The sequence below is a fragment of the Chiloscyllium plagiosum genome, unplaced genomic scaffold (assembly GCF_037043375.1).
Source record: "Chiloscyllium plagiosum isolate Xiang-an unplaced genomic scaffold, Cpla_swu_hap1 HiC_scaffold_9, whole genome shotgun sequence".
Lineage (NCBI taxonomy): Eukaryota > Metazoa > Chordata > Chondrichthyes > Orectolobiformes > Hemiscylliidae > Chiloscyllium > Chiloscyllium plagiosum.
Genome location: NW_028270147.1, coordinates 48,299,059 through 48,327,047, shown reverse-complemented (window position 1 = coordinate 48,327,047; position 27,989 = coordinate 48,299,059). Strand labels below are relative to the sequence as shown.

Sequence of the window (27,989 nt, the reverse complement as noted above, 5' to 3'; positions counted from 1 at the left end):
TTGTCATTAATACCTTTCTAGCCCAAAGCTTTGTTTCTTTACAACAACTACTTCCTTTGTCTTTCATTCCATGACATCTTTTGTTGTTTAATCTCTGCCACCCATTACCCTATCCTAAATCTCCCTTTTTGTTCTCCTTTTCCCCCTTCTCAACTTGTCTCCTGGGTCATAATGTCACCTGAGTCCTGATCTCAAATGAAACTGCGCATGCATAGAATGTAGATGCAGGCATTTCCTTTTAGCACATTGTGCATGCTCCTTGATGTCAGCAAACGCAGTCTTTCTACCTCCCTTCAATTGTAAAGATGAGTCATTTGGCAAAAAACATTTCTTCCTCCACCGATGCTGCTAGTCCTTCTAAAGCTTTTTTTTAGCTCTCCTGGTTTTATTCAAATTCCAAGCATCTGCACGATTTTGCTTGAATATGAGAGAACATAACCATTCCCCTTAATGTTCAATGGCATTGCCTCAGCATCAACATTAATTAGGAGCTGAACCAGGCCAGTGAGACAGATGCTGAGATTATTGGAACTGCTGTGATTCCTAAAATCTTCAGGCTTCTGTGGTGAGTCCCTCACTTCCTGACTCTCCAAAGCTTTTCTGTCACCTGCAAAAGAGAGAAGTCAGGAGAATGAGAGAATACTCACTCCTTGCTTGGTTGGGTGCAGCTCTAACAACACCCTGTTTTGTCCTAAATGGTACTAAGCTAGCTGCTTGATTGACACTGCATCAAAGGACAATACAGCACAGGAACATGCCTTTATGCCCTCCAAGCCTGCGCCGACACATTTAGCCCTTCCATTCTAAAATTGTCTTCACTTACATGATCCCTTTCCCTCTATTCCCTTCTTATTTATGTATTTGTCCAGGTGCTTCTTGAATACTGCTATTGTCTCTGCTTCCACCACCTCTTCTGGCAATGAGTTCCAGGCACTCACCACTGTTTGTGTGAAAAACATGATTCACATACCTCTTTTAAACTTCCCCCTTTGCACCTCGAACCTATATCCACTAGTAATTGACCCTTCCACCCAGAGAAGAAACCACATACTTTCCACTCTATCCACTTTATAAACTTCTATTAGGTCGCCCCTCAACCTCCTGCGTTCCAGTGAAAACAAATCCAGCCTAACCAACTTTTTTTCATACCAGGCAACATCCTGGTAAATCTTTTCTGTACCCTGTCCAAAGCATCCAAATCCTTCTGATGGTGTGATGACCAGAACTGTATGCAATACATGGCCTAACTAAAGTTCTATAAAGCTACAGCATAATTTGACTATCCTTAAACTCAATACCCTTCCAATGAAGGTAAGAATTCCATAAGCCTTTTTTACGACCAAATCTACCTAAACTGCTACCTTCAATGATCTGTGTACCTGTACATCCAGATCCCCCTACATATCAATACTCTTAAGGATTCTTAAGCCATTCAATGTATAATTTCCACCTGTACTTGACCTTCCAAAATACATCACCTCACGTTTGTCCAGATGAAACTCCATCTGCCATTTTTCTGCCCATGCCTCCAACTAATCTATATCCTGCTGTATCCTCTGACATTCCTCCTCACTATTCACAACTCCATCCGAACTTTGTATGTTCTCCAAATTTATTAATTAGACCAGCTACATTTTCCTCCAAATTATCTATGTGCATCACGAACAGCAGAGGTTCCTGCACTGATCCCTTTGGAACACCACTAGTCATAACCCTCCATTCTAAAAAGCATCCTTCCACCACTATCCTCTGTCTCCTATGACTAAGCCAGTTCTGTATCCATCCTGCCAGCTCATCTCCGATACCCAGTTTAAATATCTATCATTGATATACTGGCTTTGTAGTATATACTATATGTAGGCTTCTTCAGCAACTCCTTCAATTCTGCAAACTCCACCACTTTGAAGAACAAGGACAGCAAATGCATGAGACACCATCACCTCTAAGTGGTACACCACTTGATTTGGAAATATTTCACCATTCCTTCATTGTAGCTAGGTCAAAATCCTGAAACTTAATACTGAACATATTGTTTCGATCAAGTTTGTCACTTCAGCTGCAGCAAGACAATAAGAAGGCCCAACATGCAATGGGAACTCAAGATAAGTACTGACCTTCTCAACTAGTATGAAGACCATTTTAGAAGGATCTCATAATACACTCTAGCATTCGAAAGCTCTGTTAGCTCTCTAATAGACTGAAAGTGACACTACCACTGCTGTTTACTATACTGTGCTAAGCACTCTTCAGTGGTACAACAGATGGTAGTGCATCAATAGGTCAGTATTGATTGAATAAATGTGCCTCAGGGCAGCACCATATTAGGTAAGTGCTTATAACAAGATTTTACTTCTGATTCCAATTTCCTCAAAAACAAAATACGTCATTTAAAAATAAAAATCTCTGAATTCTAATGTTTGTTTATTCTAAAAAAAATTATGGATTTTCTTTTTACTCTCACAATCATCATCTATTCTCTGTATTAATTCTATCATGTACTGTACTTTTACTTTCCCAATTCAGTTGAAAATAGATAGTGTACAATTAAAAGAATTGTCTTTTTTGTTAGATATTGGTTAACCAAAGCTTGAATTGTTGAGAATTGTACATTTCTCAGGGAGAAATGCTAAAATCGTAATGTGTGCTGTAGATTCAAATTAGGGTCCTATTCCAAGGATTTATTACCCTCAGATGCTCAGTCTCTATAGGACAGACAGAACATAAATTTTGTACAGCAATTTGGAATGCAAGCAGAATTGCAGTTTATGCTACAAAATAATCAATTTATTCTATTAATTTAGCAAAAACAAATTGAAACTGTTACTGAATGAATTTGTGAGCCTCAAATGTCAGTGCTCCAGATAACAGCTTTTTATTTTAACCTCATTTTGGACTAATTCTTTTTCAAAGGTATTTAGTCATGTCTAGTCACTGAATTAAGTTCTATTCTCTGTAATATTTGATATTTTGATCTCAAGCCAGGCAGATTCCAATTCAATGACATTTTTCTTCCATGATTACACCTTGTACATTGTCCCCCTCTGTACAAACCAAAACAATATCCTAAGCAATACAGACTTTATTTGAAATACCTACTGTGTGTGCAAAAAAAACAAAAATAACTGTAACAGTGATGTCTTTTCAGGTCTATTCTTGTAGACATTATTTCCTCATTGTGAAAAAAAAATTTGAACTAGAACTGCAGGCTTTTTGTTTTTAGTATTAATTGTTATTATAATTTTGGTCGTGTGTTTTCCATGGAATTATCACAGAGCCTTCAATCAGTATCTATATTTCTTGATACCTTTATTTCTCAAGTATCTGGGACTAGTTTAAGGTATGCCAATGATTAGAGAGATTTACAAATTTTTAATTAATGTAGGTGCAAATATGCTTTTTTTCTGTAGTTTGAATCAAGGTATATTTATTTGGAAGGAGTTTGGTTAAAAGATTTAGAAAAAAGAAACAAATTTAAGTTTGTACACACTGCTCACCTTGTGGTAACGCAGAGAACTGTAACTGGAGGAACACTTGCTCAACAGCCATGTTGGAGTAACATAAGCTGCCTCAGCAATACGTTTAACACAGTCTTAATATGAATTTGATAGAAGAAAATTTGCATTGCTGTTTGTTGGGCTAGTACTGGCTAAGACAAGGCAAAATTGACCAATTTGTCGCATGGTAAAATCTATGGAAAACAAGCCCCTTTTTGCAAATACATTTGGCCAAATGTCAGAAGTCTTTTGATTGTGTAAATTTGAACTGTCAGTAAAATGTTTGAAATTGGCAGAACACTAAATGCTGCTTTATTGCATAATGAGGTAAGGTATTTTATTTTACGGGCAAACAGTATTGTACATCATTCCTTCCAATTAAATTGTAATTGTGTTCCGATAATATATTTAAGAATTCTGCTGATGATGTGGTACTTAATTATTATGTTACATTTTTGTCCAATAGATTCAGAATGTTTGTCATATATTGTGGACTATTGTTGAAAATTATGTTTAAATCTTCAAACTGCTACGGAATAGGTGATTATTAATGCTGAATTAGCTGGTGTGGTTTGTATGAGCTCAATGGCAACTGATGCTAATGTTAGGACAAATTTTGTGTTGCAAGAACAGCTAAAAGATAACATTGATAACAGGTAATGGAAATGAGGGGTCTCTGTGTATAGTTTTCAAATAACTTATCTCTTTTTGTAGAAAATGGACAACTTTATATGTGGAGTTGTAATCTGGCAGATCATGTAAGTGATTGCTCGTGAAGGTAGAGAAAAGCTTATAATGGAAAATCTATGTTCCATTAACTGTTGTAAATTACCAGGAGAATAAATTCGCTCAACACAAACTAAAATTGTTCTTTACATCCTTGTATTGTTGCAAAACACTTGGCTTGTAAACCTGGAGCTGTTGATTTCTTGAATTCGAGCATGCTGGTGTTTTTTTGTAGAGCCAATCTCTCTCAATATCAAAACATTGTTACAGATTCGATTCCTTACTTTAATAGGTTGAAAATATATAATTTTGATGTCTTGAAGATATGCCAAATATTGATTTCTACCCAGAAATATTTTTCCAACGTACCTTTAAGTAGCGTCCGTTCAACTATTAAGAATTGTTAAATATATGTTCCATAATTTTGGTACCGCACGATTGTCAAATTTATTTGTTTTCTTACAAGCAATAGCTGTACTTACTTATGTTAACGCTAACATTTTTTGTAAGCTTTTATTGAGATTTGTTAACTGTTCAATTAACATGCTGTTTTGCATGTGTGGTTAATGGACAATGCAAGCTGACATAATAGATTTAGAGATGTTACAGAAATTTATTTCAAGTTAAATTGAAGCTCAACCATCGTTGTTGGGACCATTTTGAATAGCATAACAAACATTTTTCAGTTTGGTAGAATAAAGAATTCAAAGTAATAGTTTAAGGGGAAAAACATTGAAGTTGAACATTGAACTAAATTCAGTTTCTTCACATAATTCTCTTTATACACAAAGTGCACTCTGAGCCCCAAGGCTTTGCATTAATTATGCACGTTTTGAGAAAGCAACTGTCAGAATAGATAAGGTAGGTGAAACACTTAAATTTTAAAGTCGAGTTTGCTTGACAATGGTTATGTGATGCAAACATTGAAGCATGACTGAGATATGACATCTTGTCTTCTCTACATTTCATGTTGAAGATTGCAAATCCAGAGTATACAATATTCAGGGAAAATTTGTGTGTGTATGTGTGTTGGTTTCTTAATTTCGGCCTAATTACTAGGGGCATTGTGCAGTTCAAAAGCTCTTCTATGTTGTGCATAGAGGTCACCGCATCATTAACATCGTCAATCTGGTAAAAGCTAATTTCAATAGCAGTTGATGTCATGACAGCCTTTTATTTTTCTAGCCAATCAGACACAAGCGGTAGTGACAGATGGTCCCATAAATGGGTGTAAAAGGGTGAAGCAGCCAACCAATTCTGTGAGCTGATTTGTTGCTTCCTGTAGCATAGATTCAGTACGGCTTTCTTCTTTTGTTTTGCACAAACACTTGCACTGTGCTTTTGGATCTTTAACAGAGGAACTGAAATATTATAGGTCTTCTCCTGGAGATTTCAAGTACGATAAGATCTAATCCTGTGCAATAAGAATGGTTATGGTATGTACTAGGACTTGGTATATTTTAATCTACTTGGGAAATGTACCAAAATGATTCATTTTAATGTTTTTATTAGTGTAATAATGAAAGTCTATCTGTGAAGAAACAAACAAAATTAAAACCTATACTCAAGCTTCGGTGAAGACTCCAAAATAGTGTTCAGCATTTACAATGACTTAAAGGATGTGATTTGTGTAAGTACCCGTACAAACACATATTGTATTTCAAAGAGTTTGCAATTGTGACCTCATCAGAGAGGAGGAGGCTTGTATGCTGTACTATGTGGTATATGTTGATTTCTTGTGACTCGAAACATCAGTGTTGTAGAGGAGGCATGCCTGCTTTTTACATAACACCCTTTCGGTTTTGATTCACTGAAGACTACAAATTTTTTTGCTAATCAAAAATGGAATGGGGTGGTCTAAAACTGGTAGGTGTTTAAAAGATATGATATTTGCCTCAGCACCAGTAACATGTTTTTTGGTTTTAATACAGTATTTGAAAACATTTGATCTTTGTGAGTAAAGGAATCCCTTTTGGTTTTTAAGCATATTTTATTTAAGATACATATTCATCAAGCCTGTAGTGTTCATGAGCATTTATGGAGAGTTGAGTAGAATAGAATTATTCTTTTTTTTCCCTCCATTCACTATGATCTGTGAGCTTTTTCATCAGCTACTTGTTTTGATGGGTGCAATATAAATAAGATTAGACTGAACAGCTGAAATGAAAGTGATAGCTAGAAAGAAAAGCCTGTGAAAGGTTGCCAGGGAAACAAGCTAAAGGAAGCTGAACAGAGAGCAGGTGGCAGTCATATGGGAATACCATGAAGCAAACGGTAGAGCAGGCACTGTGATTGTCTCTTCCATTCTGTGAGAGTCACAACTTTAATTGTTTCAAAAGGTGTTAATTATATTCCAGACTAGAGGCTAGCTCATTTGAAGCTATTATTAGACATCTGTGCTTTAAATGTGAATGGCATTTCATTGGATTTTCTTTCTATGTTGCTGAACCTGTCAAAGGGGACGATATTGTGAGTCAATAAGTAAAGAGAAAATTGGTCAAATAAAACCCGTAAGAGTAAATTGTGAGTACTACACTGCTGGTGTTTCTTACAGAGATTACTAAAATTTTTCATGAGGCTACCCTGTTATTTGAATCTGATGATGATTATTGCTTCACCCAATTTTTAACATTGTAGTACTTTAGCAAAGAGGAGTTCATGAATTGTTCAATTGAGACTAAAAATATGATGTGTTCGATGTGAGGAATTGGAGAAAACAAAGATATTCAACTACTGCTAAAACAGGATGAAAGTGCTAACTCTTTATAGAATATTGTTTGTCAAATGTGTTGCTTTTATTAATACTTGTATGTTTTTAAAATTATCTCAATGTTCTAAAGGAAGATGGGTTGTGCATTATAGTGTTATTACCAGACTCTGAATTTTATAAGGCCTACAGATTAGAAATCATATTAAACAGCAGATTTTATTTGTGCAGGACACCACCCCAAAATGGACAAGTACAAATATTTTTTGTTCATGTCTTTGTTCCTGCTTTGACACATATATGAAGATTATCTGTATGGTTCTATAATAACATAATGAATATTTATTTGTATAAAATGCACTTAAACGCTGAATACTGTCCATTTCATAGTGAAGGCAACTTTAGTTTAAAAATTATTTGAGGCTCATTCATTTCTAGTTAAATCATCTTAAATAAATAAGCCCTAAATCAGGTGAAATATTTAAAGCTTGAAGATGTTTTAAAATAATTTTAAAATGCTTGGAATTGGTATTAATATTATGTTTTAAAATTACTGACTTTAGTATTCATAAAACATTTAATGATGATCTTGTTTTAAAAATACTATTCAAAGTATGTTATGTTTTAGTTAAATGTTTTACCATTAATTAATTTTAAATTACATTGATAACTTAAACTTAATCAGCATTAGCAAAGGAAATTTTCCAGATTTATACGTTTGCTGGCAAATTTAATGTGATTAGTCAAAATATAACTAGGATATTTGCAATTGTATGACAGTATTAATACTGTTGTGAAAGGAAATTAGAGGAAATGGATTTTGTGGCTGAAAGAAACTGTAATTAATATTAAAATGATATAAAAAGGGATAATTTATTTCCAATGAACTTGTTTGTTGTCACTTGTAAGAAAAAATAGTAATCTAATAATCATTTTATAATCTCTGTGGTGCAATCTGCAAGACATTCAATAACATATAAACAATTGCAGCCCCTTCCTCATCAACACAGACCAGCCTTCTTTCTGCAGTTCTAGGTTTTGCTGAGCGTTACCATTTACTAACCAAGCAGAATAAGTAAATTCAACTGAATTTTTGAACAAATTATTGCTTTTCTTTAAATCAGTTGCTTTATGCAGTAAAGTAAAGACAAATTTTGCAAATTGATGTGATAATTTTGGAACAAACAATGGGGACTAATTATTAAGTATTACAATACCATTGTGAATTTTGATTTTTTTTAGAACAATAAATTGTAATCATGTTTGAATTTTATTTAACTATACCTGTGCATAATCCAAAGATGTTTGGTTTCATTTACTTCATTTCTGTTTCCTCTGATGGAACTTGAACCAACTGATGCAATTTTTGCTGTGACAATTACTGTGACAAATCACACCATGCAAGTAACTCTAGAGAAAAAATTAAATTAGAAATACAGATTTCTGACATTGCAAATATGGTTTTTGACTACATTAAATATCTGACATTTCTATTTATTGACAAAAGATGATTTTTGTGCACCAAATAACATCCCTTTTGAACTAACTGGTGTGGTAGAAAATATATTTCTCAAAGCTCTACACAAAAGTATTGAAATGCCACACTATTCTGCAAATTGTTATCTGAATTGTTGAATCTGTTTTTATATTTATAGTTTCATCAAATCTAAGATATTCTTCATTAAATGCATACTGTGACATTTCTTTCTCATCTAATCTGTACCTCTGCTGGAAAAGGAGCAATTTTAACCACTGTATTTTTAACCAAATCATCCATAGCAACTGATTTGTTAATTAATTTTCTCTTCTCCCCCCCCCCCCCCATCTTTTATCCTCTGCAAAACTCTCATTGTCTGTGCAATATAATGTAATTATGTTTTTGTCACTACACATTTAAATAGAAATTTTCTTTTAAAAAGAAAAATTGTTGTTTCATCATACATTAACGGTCCCTAATTAAACTAATTTGAGTATTTAAATTTTATACAACTTTTCAGAAACTCAAAATATGACATACAACAAATAATAATTAAAGATCTAATGTGATTTTTATAGTTTGTTTTCAAGAAATCTTTGTTGTGATTGCTGTGTACAATAGTATATGTTATGTGAATGGATGAACCATTTGAAAACAGGAGATAACAGCAGATTGCATAAAACAGTATTAATGTGCTAGTTTATTATTGTAACAGCTTGGAATATCTTTTTCAAAAGGTAGGGTGGAAGTGCATAGAGTATATGGAACACTCAGGAAAATTCTATTTTCAGTTGTACACCCTCAATGTACACATTTTTTGATAATTGAAAATGACTTCTTTCATAAAATGCAGACAAAATGAGGAGAAAGCTGTAGACTCTGGCAGTTCAGTGAACCATACCTGCTTCATCAATTATCAGATTAAAAAACATTGCAGAGGTTGTGATCAACTAAATTGCAATATGTGATTCTGATGACACAGTCTGCAGCTGCACAATGTCAATTGCATCTTGGTCCTAGTTTCATGGTGAAAATGTTGAGTTAATTTGTGATTTGAGAGAACAGATATTCAAAAGTGAGTCTAAATGAGCATCGTAATTTTGGATGAGATTTTAGCATGTAGCCTAAAAAGGAAACTGCAGGGTTTTTTGACAAATTCGACAAGTTTGGATTACTGCTATAACGTGTTGTATAACATTTGTAATCTGCTTGTCCAAATTTAAAATATTAGTTATGAACTAAATGGAAGACTACACTGAACTTAAAAGATTTGCCCGTGATGATCAATGTACACATGTTGCAAAATTTCATTTACTTTGTAGAGCTAAAGAAAACACAACAAGCAAAATAATATGAAGAAAACTATAATGAAAATATTTCACATGAGTTGAGATTAATTACAAACACTGAGGTTTAAAGTGACTTTTTATTTTGACCTTACTGGGATACGAGGTTTTACTTGTTTATTTTCATGATCTTTGGTAATATGTCTTTGTTATATTAGTACATTCATGTACCACCATGTAGTAATCTAAAACTCCAATCTCTAATAAAGAGCCGAGGTGCAACTTTAGCCAGGAGTGCAAATCAGTTTTTCATTCCTAAACGTTTACAAGATGGTAATACTATAAAAGATTTCAGAGCAGGATACTCAAAGGAGGCAAGTTGAATTCTAGATTACCCATCCATAGTAAAGCTATGTGGTCAGCAGAAGTGGTGGAGGTAGATGCAATTACAACATTGAAAAGACATCTGAATAGGTATATGAATAGGAAGGTTTAAGAGGGATATGGGCCAAATGTTAGCAAATGGGACTAGAACAGATTATGATGTTTAGTCGGCACGGACGAGTTGGACCAAAGGATCTGTTTTCGTGCTGTATGACTCTGTATTACCCGTACCACCCGTTATACACCATTTCCGAAAGTTATGTTTATTCCCAGTGATCTATCAGAAAAACTGACAATCTTATATGGAACTGTAAAGGTCTACAGCTCATAATAAGGCACATTCAGTCTACCATGTCCATATTTACTCCTTGCTAGAACAAGTTAGATCTTAACTTTATTGCCTTCTTTTCATAATCTTATTGCTTACTTAGTTTAAATTTTTTTAAATCCTTTGACAAGAGATGCAACACTGCCAAACCTTAACTACTCTCTGTGGCAAAACAGTCGTTGTTCTAACAACCGTCTGAGTGATGATTCTCTGAGTGATGAAATTTTTCCTGACTCTCTCCTAACTTTCCAAGAGACTGTTTTATAATTGCTGACTAAGGATCATTATATGTATGCTTTTGCCTTGCCAGTGCTGCTCACTTGTCAGTATTTATGGGCGGCACGGTGGCACAGTGGTTAGCACTGCTGCCTCACAGCGCCAGAGACCCGGGTTCAATTCCCGCCTCAGGCGACTGACTGTATGGAGTTTGCACGTTCTCCCCGTGTCTGCGTGGGTTTCCTCCGGGTGCTCCGGTTTCCTCCCACCATCCAAAGATGTGCAGGGTCAGGTGAATTGGCCATACTAAATTGCCCATAGTGTTAGGTAAGGGGTAAATGTAGGGGTATGGGTGGGTTTCGCTTTGGCGGGTCGGTGTGGACTTGTTGGGCCTAAGAGCCTGTTTCCACACTGTAATCTAATCTAATCACAAATCTAATCTATTTAATTCCCAACCCTGTAGACTCATTGAGTTATTGAGCACAGAAACAGAATCTTTGGCCCAATTCGTCTGTGTTGACCAGATATCCCAAACTCCCCTCATCCCATTTGCCAGTATTTGGCCCAAATCCCTCAAACGTCTCCTATTCATGTCCCCATCCAGATGCCTTTTTAAATGTAATTGTACCCGCCTCCATGACCTCCTCGCACAACTCTTTCCAAGTACGTACCACCTCTACGTTGCCTTCTTAAAAAACTTGTCCCTTTTAGAGCTTTTTCCTCTTACCTTAAGAACTAGACTAGGGGGCATAGTTTTAAAACACCTAGATTCAACCTCTATTGTGGAACCCGATACACATGTGGCCCAGATAATATGGGATTAAGTGGGTTCATTTCCTGAAAGTCATTAGTCAGTAGCTTCCTAACTAGAGGAGATACACTGTCCTTGATAAACTGATCAAGACTTTAATATAATTTGCTTTTAAACTATTGACTTCTCTTCAACCTATTCCTCAAGTCTCTTCTCATAGCTGTAGTTTCCCATCTGATACATTTGTCTGGTGAATCCTATATCTATCTAAGTGAATCTAGGGCAGAATCTTATGAGGACCTGACCAACATGGGCTATGGTGAAATTCATGGCATCGTGTGAGAATTCCAACTAAGCCTGTTTCAATGTTGGGAGCAACTCGTTGCGTCTTTTATGCATTTGCTAAGTGGAAAAGTGAGTTTCTCCCCTATGTGACAAGTTGCCAATTAATTGTAGCTTGTGGAACATCTTATTAATGGCACAACTCACCTCATTAATATTCATTTTCCTATTTTACCAAGTATGCCGAACAAGCTCAAATTCAAAAATTCTTGACAGAAAAGTCAGAGATGGTATCGAGCAAATTCATCTCACTACTTGCACAGGACATCTGTGTTGGACACCAAGTACTGACATCTGAAGACATGCTCTGTGGGCACCATCCACATGCACTCATGTCTATTGACATTACCCTCTGATGTGCCAGTCTATAAGAACACACATGGCACATCTCTAATCCACTTACAGGACACTTGCATTTCAAAACTATGCCTTAGGCTACATTGTCAAGCATCATTGTAATGCAGCTGAAAAGACACTTTGTGCACAGGGACATGCACTCACCTCAGATTGAACCAGGCTGAATCTTCAGCCACTTTGCTTGCTATCAATACACTCACTCACTTTAAGCCCACTATTGCCTTGCCTTGCCTTTGTGCAATTTGTCCTCTCAGCCAGAGATACCAAGCTCACAGTTCTGCAATATTGCCGTGCCATTTAATACAGACACAAAAACCAGGGAAGCTTACTGTGTCTTCAGTCCAGTCAAAGGGGATAATCTTCAGTCAGGAGTTCCCAGCAGAGCAAATCAAAGGGAGCCAATATTACCAGTCCAAGGTGATGAATACAGTCAGGCAGCAGCTTGGCACAGTTAAAGACAGAATGCTCTCCAAATAAATGATGAGGTATATTGTCAGGCAGCCCACCTTAACTCTTTCTGCCCTATTGTGGCTTTTTTCATCCTGGATTGAAAGGGAGAGACAGATATTGAGGGCACTGAACATGGATGACATAGTTGTTAGTTTTGGTGCAGGTGATGGTGTCCGAAGCAAATGAGTAAGCAGCACAGATGGCATGCAGGGTTCATGTTGGCAGTCAGTGTAGGTGACAGCAAGTGAAGGAAGATGTTTCAGAAAGTACTGAGAGTGGTAGAAAATGTGCCTTTTTGAGAGGTCCATACAGTAGCAGAAAAAGGGTGAGCATAAAGTAACAGAGAGAAAAAGGTGGTAACTATGCTGACAGAGTATAGAACTCTTCCGAAGAAGAGTCATACCAGATTCAAAATGTTAACTCTGTTTCTCATTCCACAGATGCTGACAGACCTATTGAGTTTCTCCATCATTCTCTGTACTTGTTTCAGATTTCCAGAATTGTTTTTATTCAGTCTTTCTACATTGCTGTGCATTTCTCCAGATGGCTGAAACTATACTGACTTAGCTGGAAGCCTCGGGCCAGGCTGGCATGGTCTGGTGTATTGCCTCTTCCAATGATCCTGGTGGACATCTTGTCTGAATGCCACCTCATCCAGCAGGATCTTCAGGTTCTCGCCCACAAAATAGGACACCAAATTTCCTTTGGTTATCATGCATGGGACAAAGGTCAGGAACTGTGTCGGGCAGCTCAAGACTGACAGTGCTTTTCTGAGAACACATGACTTTTGTAGATGGTGTCAGCAGTTCAAGGATATCTTGGCAGTGACAAGTTGTTCTAGGAACGGATGGGATGAGAATTGGATTTTGTAGGGCAGAATAGGTAGTTAGTGCGGCAAGTTGATAAGGTACAATGAAAAAACTTGGGATGCTATACAGCAATAAATCTTCCAAAACCCAATGCAACTTGCAATTAGGCAAAAATAGTAATATTCAGTTATAGTCTTTTTATTCTCCTGATTTACTTTCATAAAGGGACATTTAAAACTGCATACAGTACTCCAACTTTGACTTAACCAATTTTTTCTGCAAAGTAGCAATTTTTGGCTCCGAAATTTTGTCTTTATTTGTAAAACCAAGAATGCTGTTGACTTTATAATACTTCATCTTCCTGCATTCTCACTCTTCATAGGAATTATTACTGGGAACTGCTTCAGGAGTTCCAAAATAGTTATAATTTCAACACATGATCAACAGAAATCATGTTTTGTACGTATCTAGAATTTCCACTAAAGTTATTGCAGCCAGTAAGAAAAACAACAAGAACATTTCCTAAATATATTGTATAATGATCCTTCTCTCTTCATTTTCAGTGTCTTTGAATTAAGAATTCACTTCTTTTTCCTCAAAATGTATGATCATCACTTATCCATATTAAGTCCCTCCACCTATTCATTTAATTAACTTATCTCTTCCTTAAATCTCCTCACCATATGTGTAATCCTTTATTTTTGTACCAGCAACAAATTTTAAAATTCTGCTCTTTATGCCAAAATGTACATTCAATAGGTGCTGAGAGTAAAAACAATGACTGCAGATACTGGAAACCAGATTCTGGATTAGTGGTGCTGGAAGAGCACAGCAGTTCAGGCAGCATCCAATGAGCAGCGAAATCGACATTTCGGGCAAAGGCCTGATGAAGGGCTTTTGCCCGAAATGTCGATTTCGCTGCTCCTTGGATGCTGCCTGAACTGCTGTACTCTTCCAGCACCACTAATCCAGGTGCTGAGAGTAATCAACTGAGGTTTTGATTATAATTACATCTCTGATCTGAGCAATACCCATTTACTGTAATCATTCGATTCTGGACCATTGACTAACTTTCTTTCTATGTTGCAGTAAAAAAAAAGTTTTAATAATGAAGTCTGTTGAAATCAGGGTCTATATATAACACATTTGCTTTATCTGCTTATTCCCTATCTCAAAAACAAATTTTTAAATGTGTCCAACATAACTTACATTTAATAAATTCTTGCTGGTCTTTGATTTATCAATGCATTTCACAGAGCACCATGTTTATCTTAAATTATGGATTTTAAGCTAACATAATGTATAATTTACTGATTCAAGTGCTGTTTACTTTCATTTAATTTCTGTATGTAATGTTCTCAGATGTATTACTCAAGTTAGTACTTTTGTCATCAACACATTCTCCTCTTCCTGCTCAAGCTCATCCTCACCCTGAACAACTTCCCTTTGAACTCCTCTCACTTTCTTCAGATCGAAGGGGTGGTCATGGGTAACCACTTAGGCCCCAGTTTTGCATATCTAATTGTGGGGTATGTGGAACATTCCTTGTTCCAGTCCTGCTCTGGCCCACTCCCACAACTCTTTCTCTATTATATCGATGATGTCATCAGTGCTGCTTCCCTCTCTCACCCAGAATTGGAAACGTTATTTATTTCGCTTCCAATTTCCACTCTGCTCTCACCTTTACTTTGTCCATCTCCAACTCTTCCTTTCCCTTTCTTGACTTCTCTGTTTCTATTTCTAGGGATAGGCTGGCCACTAGTATCCACATCAAAACCCGCAGTTACCTTGACTACACACCCTCACTTCTTGCTTCTTGTAAAGACTCTATTCCATTCTCCCAGTTTCTGTGTCTCCGTTGCATCTGTTATGATGATACCAACTACGACAAGGGGCCTCTAAAATGTCCACTTTCTTCCTCAACCAAGAATTTTCCAGCACCACAGTTGACAGGGCCTTCAGCCAGGTCAGACTGAAATCCTGCACTTTGGCCCTCACCCCTTTTCCTCCAAGCATCCACGTGCAGAAGATCATTAGCCACCGTTTCCAGCGCTTTCAGCAAAATGCCACCACCTGATACATATTCCCCTCCCCTGTCAGCCTTCAACAGGGAACGTTCCCTCTGGGATACCCTGAGCCATTCCTCCTTCATTCCCAACACACTCAAGGCACGTTCCCCTACAATTGCAGAATGTATAACATCTGCCTATTTACTTCCTCCCTTCCCACTATCCAAGGCCCCAAACACACCTTTCAGGTGAAGCAGCATTTTACCGGCACTTCACTCAATCTAGTCTACTGTATTTGCTGCTCACAGTGTGGTTTTCTCTAAATTGGGGAAACAAAGCTCAGACTGTTTGATTCACAAAACACCATATTCTGTCCACAAAAAAAGACCCTTCCAGTTGCTTGCCACTTCAACACACTACCATGTTCTCTGGCCAACATCTCTGTCTCAGGCTTGCTACAGTGCTCCAGCAAATCTCAGTGCAAGCTTGAAAGGACAGCACCTCATTTTCTACTTGGGGACCTTCAATCTTCCGGACTCAATATCCCATTCAACAATGTTAGGGCTTGAGCACTTTTATCCATGCTTTCCCCTACTCCCATACACCAGGCCTTTTCATCACTTGGACTGCTACCACACACTACCCATTAACAGTGATTAATAGTTCCCATTAGCAGCTATTTATTCCCTCAGACTGACCTTTAACTACTTCTTTGTCTGTCCAACTGTTTTTCTCCCTCTTTGGAGTCTATCTCCACCTATTATTTACTGTCCCTCCATTCCTTACCCATCTTCTGTATAAAAAAAACATTATTTTCCCACCTACCATCAGTTCTGAAGAAAGGTCACTGGACCCTAAACATTGACTCTGCTTTCTCTCCACCTCTGCTGTCAGACCTGCTGCATCTTTTTCTGTTTCTGTTGTAGTATCTTTGTGATTTTTAAATGGGATGAAAAAAGTTGGATTTTCTGTGTCGGACTTTGGAAATGTGTTTATTGTCTTGTAACCATGCATGGAATTCTAATGCTGACTTTGCATTTTCTTAGATAATCAGCACCATGGAACCTCAGGTGTCAAATGGCCCTTCATCAAACACTCCGAATGGCCCATCAAGCAACAATAGAAACTGTCCATCACCTATGCAGACAGGTGCTCCTACAGATGACAGTAAAACTAACCTCATAGTCAACTATCTTCCCCAAAACATGACACAAGAAGAATTCAGAAGTTTGTTTGGGAGCATCGGTGAAATAGAATCATGCAAACTTGTTCGAGATAAAATAACAGGTTAGTTTGGGCCTGAAGTAGGAAATAAACTGTAAGCATATAGCAATTCTGTTCAGGCAGATCCAAGCAAAATGTTCAATTTGTCAAACTTTTGAAGTCTTGTATGGTGAGATTATGAAGCTTTAATATTATTCCTGTTTTAACATTTAAATTAGAAAGCCTTGTATTTCCTTAGGGGCTTCCAGTCTCCAGCTGTGTATGGTAGGAGTTAAATTAATGGTATTACTAGCCATTTTCAGCTATTTACATATTAGAAGATACCATAGGTTACCCAGAAGAAAACCCATGTCAAAATTACAGACATAGGTACTGTAATCTCTCAATATGTACTGTGACTACTGCAATGATAAAATTTCAAACATAATATCATTTTCATTCTCAATGGCAACAAAGAAGCAGCAGTATTGATCAATTGCCCACCATGTGCTTATCTCATGTTTCTTTCCACAAAGTCACGTGCTAAATATAACCAGATGACTGATTCACTACGCTAATTTTCGCAAAAGGTGGAGTTTGCCCCAATTAGTTCTGGCATTGAATTTTAGGAGTTTTGCACATTTTGAGGAAGATTTTTTTGGATGTGATGAAGCCCATAGCTAGAGAGCTGGCAAGATACCCGAGTTGACCCCTTTGGTGAAGATCCACTGTAATAGAGCCAGTCGGGCAATTAATATGCCACTGGCAGGTCTTCCATGGGATCAGGATCCATGGAACATAAATCTCACCCTTAAAGGGCAATCAGAAAATCAGGACTTGGCAGCTCTTTTGCACTCTGTAGTGACCTCGGGCAAAGATAAGTGATGACAGTAGGGATCAGGAGAGGAGTATATGGGGGTTGGCAGTCAGCAGGGTGCCCTTTTCTCAATGCCAGATCCTTCCATCAGATACTAAGTGCCTTTGAACAAGGAACACCCCCTTCCCCCAACCCCACAAAACTGCAAGCAATCTGCATAGGATTGCTTGTTTTGCTGTCTGAATAGCAAGCTCACCCACAAGCCTCGAGTTATTACTAGCGACAATGAGTTGAGACCCTTTTCTGGGCATCAGTTAGAGTTTAAAAGCTTCAGCTGGAGGTGGTATAGGGAGGTTGTCCATTTGTCAATGTCCATGTGCAGAAACAAAAGTTGATGGTCCCTACCCTGCCTGATTAGCTGGCTTGTCCCATCTCTACACTTCCCATGGATTACTGCATAAAATATGCTCGATATATTATCATCTATGTACCTCAATTTCTATTCCCAACTGCTTGCACAAGTAATTTCCTGGTGGAAATTTATAAAACTCATCTTCCTTTGGGCAACAAGGTGCTAATATAGCAACACGAGATATTACCATCCAACAAGGAATATAATTATTGTCTCATCAAGCCATAAATCATTTTTATTCCTCTTCGTTATGCATTTAATCTGCTGAATAATCATTCTGTGTAAATGTTCCTGATCTCCAAAGGAAATTAAGTAAGATCACCCTTTCATGTACAGTCCTTTTGCCAATTGTTCATCATTTCTTTCTTCATCCTGACAGGACAACCAGGAAACATTAGACTTTTCAGCAGCTCTTCCTCATTCTCTGCACACTTTTTTGATTCTGTACTTTTATGAGCTATAGTTTTTTTTTCAAAATTCTAAAACTTTCTGCAGACAAATTTGGATCAAACACACAGCTAGAGGTGGCACTATAGAAGTAGGGCATACAGTGCCTCATTCCTTCTGCCTTGACCTATGTGGTGTCCCATACTAGAGAGGACATTCATGAATGAATATGAATTCACTCTGCTTGTGGCAGAAACCACCAACTGGTACTAATGTGACATCAGCTGTATCACTGTGTCACTATTTACAATGTTGGACCACACAGGTCTATTTAATGTGCTCGCTTGTCACTCTCAAAAACTTGTGTTCAACTGAAAGAGGGGCCCAGCATTAACATCACTTAAAGGGCTCGATGCATGCAGGTAAGAAAAGGTAGAATAACTTCTGCTACAGTATTTGGAAGTACAAGGAAATGTTTTTGGAGGTTTTGTGGTATGTTCCTGGATTTTCCCAGCATCACAGGGAAAGTGGGGAATTTTGTGATCTATGTACACAAAGGCTGCAGATGTAATGCTTCTAAGTCTGCAACACAGTATAAAGGTGGCTACAGGCAGTGGAGAAGACAAATCCTGAACAATACTTAATGCCAAGTTGGAGTCTGATACCTCGATGCTCCTTGACAGAATCAGGAGGCTAGCTGACAGACTAGACATTGCAGCCAATGTCTCTGGGTGCATCCTCATCGTCTCTGTAGGCTAACTCATGGATGACTTCATCTGAATCCCTATAATTGAATCTGTATGTGACCTCCTCTTCTGCTGAATCTGCATACCAGTACGCTTTAACCCCTGACAACTGCAACCTGCTCATTTCTGGTGACTCACCAACTGCAAAGAATCTAACTTTGTTATAGCCCCTAAAGTACATGCTGGAACAGAATCTGAACTGGTGGTTCTGAGTACCAGATCAAATGATCGGGCTTTCTTAACAATTACTGTGCTGTAATTTGAACTCCTGATTGTGCGATGACCAAGCAGACAGCGGTTTTTCAGAGCAGAATGTAATAGGGGTCTGAATGACATGACCTGTGGGAAGATGTCTTGCAGAATTGGGTGAAAAGTATGGCAAGACTCATCATGACTTCAAATTCATCCCGCCCTAGCTTTTATGCATTTCACAAAAGCAACATGGCAAGATTCTCTCTAGGTATCACTGAGATGTCAATCAATGGTCAATTTGATTGTTAAATACCTTGCTGATGTCACAACTCAACTCATTTAATATTCAGATTCCCATTTTACTAAACTCGCCAAATTACCTTGTCAATTTTTTTCTGTTACACCCTTGGTGACCAGCCGAACGTACTCCATCTCCACTAATCTGTCCATACATCTGTCACCTGCCAACCTATCACAAACATTTTGCACTTCTGTTCACTGGAAGCACAGACTTGCATTGCAGGGCACACCAACCACTTACATTGAGAGGCTGCCACAGGAACATTTTACACACAGGGGCAAGCACCTTGTAGGACACAACACTTGATCTGAGTTCAAAGTTCCCTGTCCACTGTCACCATGTCTTCAGTCCTAGGAACCATTGGCTGGAGCAATTGGAGTGCAGGTGTGTGCATGTCTGTCTGTCAACTCATGAGGGTGCTGGATATGAGTCACCTTTTCAGCCACCAACTTCTCCATCAAGGCAAACAAATGGATGCATGACTTGCTGCAATTCTGTTGTTTCTGAGCAATGAGGATCATTGCACCCCATATGTCTGTTTGCCACTGCTGCTTCTCCGTATGTATTAAGGTTCAATCCCTAATTGCCATTTCCAGAAGGTCACTTCCAATCTGGGGCTGAGCAAGTGGCAGTCTGCAGCAGTCCTCTGTGTGGTAGCTGTCTAGGCCATTTCCTCAGCCAGCTGCAGAGCTGTCATGATGAGGTGCTCAACAGATTGTGAGCCCACACTTTCTATGCCTGCAGTTGCTACTGCATTCTAGGCCTTCTCCTGTGAGGAGTATGATTCTATCCTGATGGAGTTGAGGACAAGGATGTTAGGCACCCACTGCCATCTTCCCCCAACCCCAAATAAAAACTCATACAGGCTCTCTTCACCATGTTATGGGCTGTCTTCTCTAATAAGGAAAAGGAGGGAAATGAGTAAGATGAAAGCACAGCTGTTTCTCCTGATGCATATCAGGGATAGGTGGTGAGGTGTTCTGAAGGACTGAGGAGACAGTGCGGAGGGCGTGCAGAGCTAGTGCTGTGGGAGACATAAGGTGAAAGCAGGTGAGGGAAGGTGTTGCTAGCGACAGTGAGTATGGTGGGCATGAGCCTTGGTGGGGGATGGGTGCAGAGAGAAGTCTGAGGAAGAAGGGTTACATTCGAAATGTCGACTTCTGCACCTCCTGATGCTGTCTGTCTTGCTGTGTTCTTCGAGCCTCCTGCCTGTCTGCTTACCCTAACATAGCAGAGAATGTCACTAACCTTCTTTCTGCATTTCTGGCCATTCCTCCACACCCTGGAGAAGGCACTGTATTTGGTGGTGACCTCAGATCAGGCTGGCAGGGTCCGGTGATGCAACCTCTTCTACTAGTCCTCTGGGAAGAAGACTGTTCTTCTTTGCACCATTCTGTCATCTTGGGCCTCCAGGTCTCTGATGGAGAAATGCAGCGCCATCTTCCCTCTCTGCCAAATTCCAATTCTGTGGGTCAGGCAGCATTCGAGGAGCAGGACAATCAACATTTCAAACATAAGCTCTTCATCAGGACTGAAGAGCTTATGCTTGAAATGTCAACTCTCTTGCTCTTCGGATACTGTCTGACCTGCTGTGCTTTTCTAGCACCACACTTTTTGACTCTGTTTCTGCAGCTCTGCAGTTCTCACTTGCTCCTATATTCCAATTCTGACCATCAATGCGCAGGGCAGCTTTAGAATTCTAGTCAAAAAACCAGAAGAACTACGGATGCTGGAAATCAGAAATGAAATCAAAAGCGTACAATGCTGGAAAACCTCAGCCGGTCCAGCAACATCTATGGAGAGAAATCAGAGATAATGTTTTGGGTCCAGTGATTCTTGTTCTAAAGAAGGGTCACTGGACCCAAAACACTAACTCTCATTTCTCTCCACAGATGTTGCCAGACATACTGAATTTTTCCAGCAATTTGTTTTGTTTTTGTTTTTGTTTTTGGAATGGTAGCGCTTTTCCAGGTACACTGTACTAGATTAAAGATATTGTGGCTGCAAGCAGTTCTGGTCTTTGGGCAAGTATCCACAGCGTGAAAGTTGTTCCGAGTACAGTGCCAACTAGACTTAAGAGATTGTAAAGGGATGGGCTGAGTAATTAATAGTTTGATAAAAGGAGGCAGAATAAACTCTCTCAGCCTCATGGCAAAAAATTCTGATGCAACTTGAACAACCAAAAAAAATGTAAGATTCAGCCCTGCGTATCTGAAAGCAGGAAGCAAAAAGTGGAAGGTTGCAGTGAAGGAAAAGCTTAATGGGTTGAAAGTCAAGAAATCTATAGTTACGCCTGCAACCTGCTCATCATGCTGGATACAATCAGGGTGAGTGATTTACGTACTTTATTTATTAAACAGAAACAATGGCATGATTTAGCTATGACCACACATCGGGCATGTCCTTGGAATGGTTCATGATCTAAGAATTTGTATGAGCTTGTGTATAGTCCCCTTTTTGCTTTCAAGCCTTTCAATTTTAAAAGAACCAGCTGCACAGGTTGAGGCTTTAAACAAGATAAGTGGTCAGTTTATTACATAATTATTTCATTAAAAAATGATTCACATTTACAATACTGCAGGTCGTAGCTCTTGGTAACATGGTTTAATACCTCCCTCTGTCTCCCTGTTGGTGTTCAGATGATTCTCCTGAGATCTCTGCACAGAATGGTTCCTTATAGCCAGACTTTTACACAGTTTAAAACTTAAAAATGGCAGCTATCCCAAACTGTTGAATCATGTTTCCATGTTAATTATTAGGTTACCCCAGGTCTGGAGCGCAGACCCATCCATTTTCCTTTAATTGAGGTAATTAACTTTTTAACTGTCTCAGCTATTCGTTTGAATGGATTTCTTTCTGTCAGCTTTTGGTGAGTTAGAGAAAGCTATTCCCATCTGCAGGGAAACCATTGACACCATTGTCAATGATTTTCTGTTTACTTTTAAAATTGTTCATTAAATTTCAAAAGGTCTGTCATGGTTCTTCTTCAGACTACTACAGTCTGGTTCCAATACCAGCAGAAGTCACAAGGAAAGATATATGACCTCGCGAAGCCATTTTGTGAGATGCCTTATGTCCATTTTAAAGTCAGACTAGCTTTTCTTACAATTTATATATTATAACTGCACACTCATGTCTATAGTTATATTGCAGAATATGTTATAAGGCTAGTAATCGTGACATCTGGATTCGATGCTTGATTTACATTCCATTAGAGTGCGCTTGTGGAACTTAAATTCAATTAGGCCATAAGAACTAGCCAATTAAGTCCCTTGAGCCTCCGCAACAATTCAATAAGATCATGGCTGATTGGACATTTTCACATCCACTTTCCTGCATTTTCCCCATATCCCTTGATTTCCCTACTGATCAAAAGTCTATCTATTTCAGCCTTAAATGTATACAAGAACTTGTATACAGTTCTCTGTGGCAAGGACTCCCAACTCCTAAAAGAAGAAATTCCTCAACATCTTAGCCTTAAATTAGCATCCCTTTATTCTGAGATTATGCCCTCTGGACCTAGACTCTCCTATGAGGGGTCAAGCCTTTTTAAGAATCTTATATGTTTCAAAGCAACCACTTTTCATTCTTCTAAACACCAGTGAGTGGAATCTCGACATGTTTAGCCTTTGCTCAAAAGATAATTTGTCCATACCAGGGATCATCGAAATTAACCTGCCGTGAGCTGCCTCCAATGAAATTATATCTTTCCTTAAATAAAGGATTCAAAACTACTCACAGTAGTCCAGATGTGGTCTCATCAGCACCTACTAGAGTTGCATTAAGACTTCCCTACTCTATACTCCAACCTCCTTGAAATAAGGGCGAACATTCTATTAGCCTCTCTGGTTATCTGCTGCAGCTGTTTTCTAGCTTTCTGTACTTCATGAAGAAGTACCCCAAAGTCCCTGTGTGTTACAACTGTCTGCTGTCTTTCTACATTTAAATAAAACTATTCTTTGGTTCTCCCTTCCAAAATAAACAATTCCACATTTTCCCACATACCAACATTTTGTCCACTTACTGAACCTTTCAATATACTGTTTGTATACTTACCACAAACTGCCTTTTCACATATTTTTGTGTTGATTGCAAACTTGGTGACAGTATATTCACTTTCTTCTTCTAAGTCATAAATATATATTGTAAACAGTTGTGGTCCCAGCACCAATTCCTGTGGAACTCCCTTGATCAAAGGTTGCCAACCTGATAAAGAACCTCTTATCCCCACTCACCCATTAACCAATTTTCTATTCATGCCAGTAGACTACTTTCAATACAGTGGCTGTTATATTATGACTTAACCTTTTGTGAAGTACCTTATCAAATGCCTCTGGACGTCCAAATACAACATCTGCAGGTTTCTGTCTGTCCACTCCAGTTGAAACTTCCTTGAAAAACTAATAGATTAGACACAATTTTCCTTTCATAGTGCATTGCTGACTCTGCTCAGTTAAACTATGATTTTAAATATGCTGCTGTTACTTTCTTAATAATCCCAAATTTTTTCAGCAAAAGATTGAAATACAGTTGATTCTGCTATAACATATGTTTTTTCCATGTGAATTGGCTTTAATGCAGTTGAAGAATTTAGACCATTATTTGTAGAATGCGAACTTTCCTTACCTATATTGGCTATAACGTGATTCTGGCCCCATTAGTTTAAATGGAGTGGCTATTGCGCAATTTTCTTAGAACGCAAAATTGCAGGAGAACAGGACTATCGTGTTATATCAGAACTGACTGTAACTCCAGAGCCTTGTATCCCGACACCAAGTCACAGTTTATTTATAGATGGAGAGTCCTTGACACTGATCCAGCTCCCTCAGAGCCAGCTCTCAGAATAGAGAGGATGTCTGACACTCCAGTTCTTATCTGTCAGCCAGGGCTCCCTGACTGAACCAGATTAACAGGCCCAATCAGGGAACTCATATTCTATGAGGTCCACCTGGCTGATCTTATTACAATCATTACATCCCTCCCCCTCTGAGTCAGAGGTCATAGGCTGGTTCTTCTTTTTTCTGTAGCTGCTCCTTTGGAGTTTTAGCACTGGGTTAGGTTCGTTCAATTCTGCCTCTGATGCAGGCAGTGTGTAACACACCAGTAGCTCACCTCTTGCGCTCGGAGCATCTCAGAAGAAATGTATTCTCTTCAGTTGGCAAATACGTGAAGGTGACAATATCTGCTGTGTCCCTCTCAGAGTCTGAGGTCCGTCAACGCTTGATGGAGAGGGAGAATCCACAAAATTTGGAACAGTTAGAAAGGCTGTCGAGAGCCAGGCACACTTTGCTCCCACACCGTTTGCGAGTTTGCAGCTTTCATTTGGTCCATGTACTTGTTCAGGATCGTTGCACCTATTCAAACTTTATATGTCACTGGACTTCACCTCGCGTTGACAGTGCCTCTTATCCATGCAGGCCCATTCCTGTGGTTCCTACACCAAACTTTGCCTCTGAAAGTAAACTGTTGATCTCGCTTAGCAGAGTCTTGTGACCGGCATTGACAGTCCATTTCGCCCTTCACATCCCCCAAGTCCTAGAAGATCAGATTTAACCTGATGCAGAGTTTCCTCCCCAATAGCAACTCTAGTGGAAATATCCCTATAGTTTCATAAGTAGTGGTCCAAAGTCAAATTGGAGCTGGAACAGTTTGGTATCTAGTGAAGCTTTAGACTGTTCTTTTAAATCTGCCTTCAAAGTTTAGACTCCCTTTCTGCCAGAAAATTGGATGATGGATGGTATGGAGCATATTGTCCATATGTCAAATACCATTCCATGTAGGAAATACTCAAATTCCCTGCTGGTAAACAATGGTCCATTATTACAAAAGATGTGCACAGTTTTCTCTCGTCATCCCCATGTTTGATGAATGAACTCCATGCATGTCCAGCCACCTTGAATGGGTGTCCACAATGACTAAGAATATTGAGCCCATGAAAGGGCCTGTGAAGTCAACGGGTAACCAAGTCCAGGGTTTACCCGGCCATTCCCACAAATGTGGGGAGCTGCTGGCGGTAAATTTTGTCCTTGTTGGCACTGCCCCACCAACACAGCTTTTTCTGCATCCAATCCTGGCTGCAAGACAAAAATTCTCGCCAACATCTTCATTTTGGAAACCCCAGATGATCTTGATGGAGTGCAGTCAGTATCTGTTGGTGACCTTTGCTGGAGGGCGGCACGGTGGCACAGTGGTTAGCACTGCTGCCTCACAGCGCCAGAGACCCGGGTTCAATTCCCGCCTCAGGCGACTGACTGTGTGGAGTTTGCACATTCTCCCCGTGCCTGCGTGGGTTTCCTCCGGGTGCTCCGGTTTCCTCCCACAGTCCAAAGATATGCAGGTCAGGTGAATTGGCCATGCTAAATTGCCCGTAGTGTTAGGTAAGGGGTAGATGTAGGGGTATGGGTGGGTTGCGCTTCGGTGGTGCGGTGTGGACTTGTTGGGCCGAAGGGCCTGTTTCCACACTGTAAGTAATCTAATCTAATCTAATAATCACTCTTGCTACCCATAATAATATGCCATCCTCTACTGTGATCTGGTCTCTCTGGGACTGAAGAAGGTTTCATTCTTGGTTTTGATGCCCCTTTGGTTTCCCTTATCACCACCAGCTATTTGAGTTTTGCCAGGACCAAATCTTTATGCATCTTGAGTCTGATATTGTCAGTTGTGCCTGGAAGTGTGTCCAGAAAATGTAAAACCGTGACGGACTCTTCCAGTGGCGTTACCACAGATAGTGCATCTGCTAATGGGAGGCAGCTCAATGCATTTGTATTTGCAATTTGGTTTCCCAGATGGTTTTCTAACTTATAATTATACACATTTAGTATTAGAGCCTACTGCTGAATTCAGCCTGAAGCTATGGATGGCACTGCCTTGTCCTTTTTAAGTAGACCTAGCAGGGGCTTGTGATCTGTTTTTATTACATATTTACGTCCATAAATGTAATGGTAGAAAGTCCTGACTCCAGATATGACTGCCAAAGCTTCCTTCTACATCCAGGCATTTTTACCCCTGCATTAGCCAAACTCCTGGATGCATATGCTATTGGATGTTCACCTCCATTGGGCCACCTTATGAGCTAATATTACCCCGATACCATACGGGGAGGCATCACATGTCAATACCAGATCTCACTTGGGATCATAGTGTGCCAACAGCTTAGAGGATGATCCCTGCTTCTTCACTTCTAGAAAGCTATGAATTGGCTATGAAACCAATGGATTTTGTTAAGCAATTTAGCTGTTCCAAAGCACATGTAGGTGGACTTTCCAGGGTGTACACTCTCCTGGATACCAACCAATGACTTATGTTACTCAATTTAGGTCTAGTAGGATTCCTTTGCTCTCTAAAGTCCACATACTGGCAGCAACTACAATGGCTTGCTGGTGCAGATCCTGAAGAAAATTTTAACTGTTTTGACAAAGCTGGTCTTTGCTTTGGGGTTTTGCTGTGGGGTCACCTAGAGACCCTCTGTTCAGGATATTTCCTGAGTTAGGCTATACAATTGCCTGCACTCAGATGGTGTTCCTTAAACTCAGGCAGGCAAAAGTGAGGACTGTAGATGCTGGAAACCAGAGTTTAGATCAGAGTGGTGCTGGAAAAGCACAACAGGTTAGGCAGCATCTGATGTAGGGCTTTTGCCCGAAAGGTCAATTTTCCTGCTCCTCGGATGCTGCCTGACCTGCTGTGCTTTTCCAGCACCACTCTGATCTAAACTTTCGTTCCTCAAACTCATTCAGACTTGTGAGAGTGTGCACTTCCATTGGAATACCCTGCAACTCATATGCTCCACTTTCAGCATTTTCCAATCTTAAAGGCAGTTGTAATGCTTGTTTGAAATCCAGTTGGGCTTCAGCTACTAGGCACCTTTGCATGGTAAAATCATTAATCCCACATACCAAAGAGTCCCTCAGCATCTCATTAAGGGTTAAACCAAAATCACATGCTTCTGCCAGTCATCTTAACATCCAACACGAATTTCCCTGGTTTTCGAACTGTCAAGTAAAATCGAGAGCATCTCCAAATTTGAGGAGGCTTGGGTTTGTAATATTCCTTAACTAAATCCGTCATCTTTTGAAAGGATTTAGTATCTGGTGCCTCAGGAAAAGCTAGGCTCCTAATAACTGGAAAAAGGTGCAGGTACACAAGCTGCCAGGAGAACTACTCATTGCTTTTCAGGAGGATTTGAGCTATAGGGTGAGGTTGAATAGGTTAGGGCTGTTTTCCCTGGTGCGTCGGAGGCTGAGGAGTGACCTTATAGAGGTTTATAAAGTCATGAAGAGCATGGATTGGGTAAATACACAAGGTCTTTCCTTGGAGTGAGGGAGTCCAGATCTAGAGGGCATAGGTTTAGGGTGAGATGGGAAAGATATAAGAGACCTAACAGGCAACGTTTTCACACAGAGAGTGGTGTATGTATGGAATGAACTGCCAGAGGAATTGGTGAAGGCTAGTACAATTACAACATTTAAAAGGCATCTGGATGGGTATATGAATAGGAAGGGGTTTGGAGGGATAAGGGCCAGGTGCAGGCAAGTGGGACTAGATTAGGTTGGGATATCTGGTCAGCATGGACGAGTTGGACTGTAGGGTCTGTTT

General features: G+C 39.2%; 1 protein-coding gene across 8 annotated transcripts in view; it reads left to right on the top strand.

Moving 5' to 3' along the window:
• The first annotated feature begins 3,583 nt into the window (after positions 1 to 3,583).
• elavl4 (ELAV like neuron-specific RNA binding protein 4) overlaps positions 3,584 to 27,989 on the top strand; it is a 115,864-nt gene continuing 91,458 nt past the window's right edge. For 4 of the 8 annotated variants that reach the window (XM_043699232.2, XM_043699227.2, XM_043699231.2 and 1 more), the window contains exons 1-2: positions 3,584 to 3,821; positions 16,383 to 16,623. In XM_043699232.2, the coding sequence (XP_043555167.1) occupies positions 3,774 to 3,821; positions 16,383 to 16,623 (289 nt within the window). In that variant the 5' untranslated portion in view covers positions 3,584 to 3,773. Of the gene's footprint in view, positions 3,822 to 5,528; positions 5,657 to 5,690; positions 5,851 to 5,964; positions 6,087 to 6,596; positions 6,744 to 16,382; positions 16,624 to 27,989 lie in introns of those variants that run through there. The other 4 variants (XM_043699230.2, XM_043699233.2, XM_043699228.2 and 1 more) reach the window with 4 other exon arrangements.